Source organism: Papilio machaon, chromosome 10 (assembly GCF_912999745.1).
Source record: "Papilio machaon chromosome 10, ilPapMach1.1, whole genome shotgun sequence".
In the NCBI taxonomy this organism is placed as follows: domain Eukaryota; kingdom Metazoa; phylum Arthropoda; class Insecta; order Lepidoptera; family Papilionidae; genus Papilio; species Papilio machaon.
The window spans coordinates 6348654-6356441 of NC_059995.1; the positions used below are offsets into that span (position 1 = coordinate 6348654).

A 7788-nucleotide genomic window follows, 5' to 3' on the forward strand; every position below is an offset into this window, starting at 1 on the left:
TAATAAAAAATAAAACGTTAAAAGTCAAGTAATCTTTGTGGTTAACGTTTCCGTAACAACAGTTGTATTAAAGTGGCCCCCGCAGAAAGGTACTCTTGCTTATTGTTTATGAAAAATGCAATGAATTCTCTGTAAACGACAGTACTCTGTGCTTCAAGCATTTGCTTTATTCTGAAGCTGTTGTCTATTGCATTTTAATCACGTCGCTTCTGAACTTGTATTTTTATGTCTTGATACATTCAGCCAGTACTTTCTTTTTAAAAATTATTATTGAGTAATAACTTTCTTCTTTTAAACGTAAACTTGCACAATTCTTTTTCAATTTATTTCTAAAGTAAGATATAAAATAACAGAACTAAATTCATAGGAAAATTAATTTATTAGCTGTTAATTCCATTCTTTGTGCAGTAATAATTCTTAGTGAACACTTTGTTATATATCCAATATTTTTTTTAGATCATAAATAAATCATAAATATCTCGTTGGATAAAATGTAATTTATCCTCTATTTCATTATAACTAATCAAGTTAAATGTTAGTCGAAATCCACACAATAAGCAATTAATTTGCTCGAGTCTATAAAGGTTAAGTACAGCTCAGTACAAAGGATTAAACTGACAATACCTTGTTTGATTTTGACTTACAAAAGTACTTATATAGTAAGCTAGAATTTGACTTAAGTTATTTAAGATATTTATTTGTTACATTTCATATTTTTTATGTACTTGTAGAATTAAAATCAATCGGTTCAGCTTCCGACACAGACGGATCAATTTTTTAATAATAAAATTCAAATAAACAAACCATTTCTCTTGTTAATATTATATATGCGAAAGTTTAGATGGATGGATGGATGTTTACTAGAAGGCATCTCAAGAACGGCTCAACGGATCTAGAAAGTCTGGTAGAACACATAGGCTACCAATTAAGTTTTATTTAATTTTTTCGAGGACGGAGTCGCGGGCGACAGGTAGTCATTAAATATTTATGTGCTCGAAAGTATCGCAACAACAAAATAAGCTATTTCAAATACAAAGATTAGACATAAAATCCGGCCGGATTAAAAGAAAAATTTTCGACTGTGGTTGCGTCGACTTTTTTATTTTATTTTAATCCAAGCAGATTGAGAAAAAAGTTATACTTTTTAGTATTGAAGAGTTATAAAAGTTTGAAGATTTGTCTATCACGCTATCATAATATCATTAAATACTCTATAACGACTTACGTAAACTAAATATAATTATAAGAAAACCATTATATTATCTAAACAATACGTTGTATAAACCCTGTTTGACGCCGACGAAACGCCTGTTCCTCCGCAATCTCCATGTGGAACGTGACGGGTGGCGAACCACGACGCCGTCATTTTCTCACACACATATCTTTGAAATTTCTTTTCGCTGACATGTGCGGGTTGCATCACGATGTTTTCCTTCACCGACGTTCATTTAATTAAATGTTCTTGAATTTTTAAAATCTTTGGTTTAAAATTCAGCCAATAGACGGCACTATTTCATTTATTAAAGCACGTCAGTTGGGATTTTTGGTTTCTTTATAACAAGGTTTACGATAAGATAAGGATATGATAAGAAAAAAATCAATGGATCGTATTAAAACCAATATAACGGCACGTCAGCTGAGAAATGTTAATTTAAGGAGAAACTCAACTAAAGCAATAGATCTTATTCCCGTCAGGATTAACTTAGGATGAGAACGGGTTACTCATCGATAAGTTTGACTTTGACCAGTTTATAACCAAGATACACGTATCGTGATTATCTTGTTAAATTAAAGTTATATTGCTAACTTTAGCCTTATGCACAAACGCTTTTATATCGCGCGTTAAAAAAGCGTTTAAATACAATAAATGTACTTCCATGTATCTGTTCATACGGCAGCGCTTTTTTATCGCGCAGTGTTATATTTTGAACGCCGAAGAAAAAGAGTGATTTAAAAGCGTTCGTCGCTAGAGATACGCTAACGCTGAGTTTTAACGCGGCAAAAGCGCCCGTGCGAATGAAGGTTTAGGTTTTATTTGAATAATAAAATAACTGATTATTACGGGATGGATACATTTATAGTGTGAAAACAAGCGCTTGACCACTATCCCTGTTAAGAGAACCCTTGAGTCCTATAGAACACACTTAGGTAATTAATATAAAAATTTACACGTGATAACCTATATGTGAAGCACGTTGGAAATAATACAGTAATACTTATATGTACACATGAATAAACTTTAATCAAATACCACAGAGTGCTCAATTAAGGGCAGACCGTTCTCAAACATTTAACTCTTTACTACAATTTTATTATGTCACTCCGAAATCATAATTTACGTAATATTTGTTTTCTTTTCATAAAATAATTAAGACATAGGAAAAAACTAGATTTTATTTACAAGATTGAATATCTTTAAATTAAAAAAAAACATATGTTAGACAAAAAAAGTAATTAGTAGTAGTAATTAAACCAGTTTTTTTAGATCTCATGAACACATGGAAATTTCTATTGTACTTGCTACGTATTATATGTCCATGTTTCGTGAAGCGTTCCCTCGCTCGGTGATTACATATTCAGTGTTGTCTCCTGAGTAAATTGTACACTTACGTGTAGAGAACTAGAATGGACTATTGTCCCTAATGATGTTATATGTAAATATTTATTACACATGTGTATCCAAACATCATAGTGTATCTAACTCGACATCTACTATACCGCCACCTTGTGATGCAAGCGGATACAAAAACGCTCCAGTTGTTATTGCCGAGTTTTGTAGTAGCATTCTTATTCATTTATTCTCTTATTATTTATATAATACATTTTATAATAAAAAAATTAACAAAATATATTATATAAAAAATAGTATACCACCGGCTGCGGAATCCCATTACTCAAACAACCAGTGGTGAGGGCTACAGAGACAGGAACCTCCTAACTATGCGTGCGGTTTCTAAAATAACTGCCTTTTGTATCAGGCCCTTAATCCAACTGTTTAGCGAGAGCTTCTTAAGATGTTGGTCGAAGCTCTTCGCTATCAGTCCATTCACCGATACGACTATCGGAATAATGGTAGTCGATTTCATACGCCACATGGCGGTAATCTCGTGAGCCAAGTCTAAATATTTTAGTAATTTTTCTTTTTCAGCTTTCACGAGATTCTCGTCATGTGGAATAGTGACATCGACTAACATTACACAACCCTCAGACCGGTCTATTATTACTATATCGGGTCTATTGGCAGTAATAGTCCTATCTGTAATAATAGATCGATCCCAGTAGAGCGTGATATAGCTATTTTCCAGAACAGGTGAAGGTTGGTATTGGTAATAAGGTACCTCAGTATCCACAAGAGCATATTTAAGGGCAAGTTGCTGATGGATAATCTTGGCCACTTGGTTGTGTCTATGCAAGTATGCACCGTCCGCAAGTCGAGAACAACCGGAAACGATATGTCTAATAGACTCACCGGGACGACGACATGCCCGACAAATGTCAATCGTACCATCCTTTAGAATATGTTTTCGGTAGTTGTTCGTTACGATGACTTCGTCCATGATTGCAAAGACAAAACCTTCAGTTTCCCCAAAGAGGTTGCTGAAGCGCAGCCAAGCCACGGAGGATAATTGGTCCACATCAGGCCCTGTTAAGGCGCGATGGAACCTACCGTGTAACTCCTTGCTCTTCCATACACTAATGCGGTCCGAGACACTTAGTACCGGTAACCTTCGCCAATTCGTGGTAGCCAAGGAAAGCGGCGTGACTCCTTTGTCCATTGCTACAACATCTTGATACATTCCCACGTTCACCTTAAGGAAATATTCCCTAAGATTGTACACCTCGCGGTTATGCAGGGTCTTGGCATTTAAATAGCCACGACCCCCATGTTTCCGCGGGATGTATAACCTCATTACAGACGAACGTGGATGATGCATCCGGTATGCTGTAAGCAATCGACGAACTTTTCTATCCAAGGCATCCAGTTCTGTCTGCGACCATCTCAGTATGCCAAAAGAGTAGGCTAGGACTGGCATGACCCAGCTGTTAAAAGCACGGCACTTGTTCCCACCCGATAAAAGACTTTTTAGAACTTTTTTCAGGCGGCAAAAGAACCGTTCTTTCACCAGTTGTTTCATACCTTTGTCATTAATACCTAATGCTTCCGACATACCGAGATATTTGTAGCTTTCATTCTCCGAGAGGGAAACGAGGGACACATCCTGAGTAAGCTGTAGATTCTCAGAAGCTACAACCTTCCCCTTTTGTACATTTATGACCGCACATTTGTCCACTCCAAACGTCATACCAATGGCTCTGCTAAAATCGTCGGTAATTTTAAGCAAAGTCATTAAGTCAGACTTCTTCGATGCGTACAACTTGAGGTCATCCATGTACAAAAGGTGTGATATGATCTCGCCCCCTCTACGTAGACGGTAACCTAGCTCTGAACTCTTTAGCAGTGTGCTTAAAGGGTTCAGAGCCAAGCAAAACCACAATGGACTCAGACTATCACCTTGAAAGATGCCACGCCGGATTCCAATCCGGCTAGAGGAAGTAGAAAGGTTTCCCTGCCCTGGATTGGAAAAGCTTGTGGTCCACTGTCCCATGCATGAGTTAAGGAAAGTGCGAAGTGTAGGATGTATTTTATACACTTCCAGCACTTTACTTAACCATCCATGGGGCACCGAATCATAAGCCTTCTTGTAATCAATCCAGGCCATAGAAATGTTCTTTTTACTTCGTCTAACCTGTTGGCAAATAGCCATATCAATGAGGAGGCAATCTTTGGTACCACGGGACCCAACCTTACATCCATTCTGAGTTGCTGACAAAACGTTATTTGTACAAATATGTGCTTCAATTTTGATTCTCAGAATGGATGTAAGGAGCTTGTAGATGGTAGGCAAGCATGTTATTGGTCTGTAATTCTTAGGGTCCGTAGAACGTCCAGATTTATAGATCAGATGTGTTATACCAGATGTCATGAAATCTGGGAGCGTGCCTAATTCTATTGCCAATTGAAATTGAGCTGCTAGGCGCTCATGCGAACTTCGGAACCATTTTAGCCAAAAGTTCTGCAGTCCGTCCGGGCCCGGACTTTTCCAATTAGGAACCGAACGAACTGCAGCACTTATGTCAGAACCAGTAATAACTACAGGTTCCATTTCGGTAACCGCTTCACACGAGCGTCTGACAACATTCAACCACTCGCCTTCAGTGTGCTCGATTGGCACCGACCAGATACCGCTCCAAAACGCAGTAGTCACAGTAGCATCTGGTCGCTGTAAATCAAGTCCCTGGCTTTGTGGTTGCTCCCAGATACGGTAAATACACCTCTGATCTCTCTGGAATATGCGATTTTGAATAAATCTCTCAGATCTTTCTTTATACCTTCTTAGGCGATTAGCCCATGCGAACACTTTTTGTTTCCAGAAGTCTATGCGTTCCATGACTCTTAGCATATATTCATTGGACGTGATACCAGTCCCAGCAAACGCCTGAGTCACGAAACGCATAACCTTTGGGCGGTTATTACCCGCCCGAAAACAAAGAAGCTTCGCTATGAGCCTTCTAGCTACATTTATGCGCCGTTCAATTCTGCACTGCCATACGGGGCGAGCTTCTCCACGACGGGAACCTGAATTGAGATTTATAATCCCCACTCCAGCCACCCGACATGCAGTCAGTGCCCCACAATAGAGAATTGAATGGGTATCGCATAAATCTAGACTAGAATCCACATACGGAGATAACAAGCGGTCTACAGCATTTACAATACATATATTCCGCTTGTTAATGGGCAATCGCGGTAAGCGAGGACGGTCACTGATTGATAAGGATCTATAATTCAAAATCACATCTTCCAAAGTTCTCCTCAAACGCTCAATATCCTGATCACTAACACAAACCTCTTCACTTGGTGGTTCCGTTAGCACATCAGCAGCCACGGGGGCCACAGGTGCAACATTACGTACTTCAGCTGCATTGTGAAGGGGTCGCGCTTCGTGACGGAGTCGCTCAAGTACAGAGTCATCTAACAGATGACGCCGTTGTATGACCCGCACTTGATCCGATAGACGTTGGGCAGTCACAGACACACTTGGGTGAAGGGTCTGAAACAAAGACAGCATTTTAGGCCGATACGCTGTTAGGTTGGTTCCACCCTCTGTCGCCCCGAAGTAGGCCCGCATGACACTTTCATTTAATAAATGCCATCTCATGCGGCGCACTACACCACCGGTTGCGGGAGCCGTAGGCGGGGGATTAACCCCCGAGGATTCCAAGCGAGCCGGTGGTGGGCGGCCACTCCTCATCGGTGTTGTAGACGAAGTGGCCGGCAAAGGCGGCCCGACGATGGCTGCGCCACTGGATGTCATCAGGGCTGGGGGAGCAACAGGTATACAGTCCCCCGTCGTGGCGCAGACCAGAGCAGGCCGCGAAGGTGTTGGGCGTGCGAGGTCACATTCGGCAACGCGACACTGTCTTCTGGGATTTCTCCTCATTGTATCTATGATTTTTGTGATCTGGCTTCTTTTGTGTTTGTTTCTTTTCCATTTCTATTGTTAGTTTTGATTGTTTAAATATTTAAATTGTATTTTAATTTACTAGGAGAAATTTTTCGTTTTGACAGTGTCAAACGTTGCCATAGAGTTTTAGTTTTTTTTAACATTATTATTATTATTAGCATTATTTTTATAATTTCTTCAGGTCTATTTTTGGATGTCTACAAAGGTAGAAGAAAACCGCAAGAAGTATTGACTCTACGCATGGAAAAGGGCAACAAGATATTGAGGACTACATCTGTTGAAGTAATATGTTCAGATTTTTCAATATTTTTTCAATTGCCTTAAAATATAAAAATACAGAATAAAACTAATTTAATTTAAACAATTTATAAGATTTAATATTCGTAAGTCTCACACTTGCATGATTTCAAATATCGCTATAATATTATGCGTCAACATTTTACGCAACTGTTTACGGTAGTTACACCCGCCGATATAGTAAAATGTTTACGCGGACCCAAACCATAGTTTACAGAGGACAGATAGTTTCTGCGTCAGCCTATTCTCTAAAACTCCATTCGCAAACAAGAGCCCAGGTTAATACCTGATCTCAATTTATTCAAGGCCTCATACTCGTATGTTTACTATTTATATACGTTAACTTATTACAATTTTAAATATCTATAAAATACACAAAAATAAAGCATGACAGTAAGGAAAATGGGTACAAGTAATGTGAAAAAGGAAAACTGCAAAATCTTTCACATTCATTAGACTATAAAAATAATTTACATACAACAGATTGTTTTTTTAAATTCGTAGTGTTCGAAAAATAAATTAATCACATGAATATATTCAGTTTTGTAAAAGATTTTCTTCGATTTTGCATTATTGATTGCGACTGGAGAACTCGAGTACATTTATTATTCGCATGCCTCCCGAATGTATCGTTTATTCGTTGTTCGCGTTTCATTCGTGACAAGATCAATAAAACATATTATTGTACCATTACTCAGTAACGTATTTTAATTTTTTAATATTTCAATCCATCAGTTTTATCCTCGGAAGTAATGGCAAATGTAGCGATAAATCATCAAATAATAATATTTTTATTTGTGGCAAGAATTATTAAATAATTACTTCTAGATTTCTTAGACTTTTAAAATACATTTACCTTTTTGTAATATTCGGAACATGTATAAGATTGTAGTATAATTTTAAAATGTTAAAATTTTGCAAAGGAAATGTCAACGCCACAGTCGTGTCAGCTAAAATGTCCGAT

The 7788-nt window shown here is 38.1% G+C and overlaps 1 protein-coding gene across 1 annotated transcript; it reads right to left on the reverse strand.

The window, feature by feature from the left end:
* Nucleotides 1-2075: 2075 nt before the first annotated feature.
* On the reverse strand, nucleotides 2076-6503 carry LOC123721325. Its single transcript, XM_045679809.1, has 2 exons — nucleotides 3089-6503; nucleotides 2076-2131 (listed from the first exon to the last, which is right to left on the reverse strand). The coding sequence occupies exons 1-2, from the start codon at nucleotides 6501-6503 to the stop codon at nucleotides 2076-2078; spliced, it is 3471 nt and encodes a 1156-aa protein (XP_045535765.1).
* Nucleotides 6504-7788: the final 1285 nt, after the last annotated feature.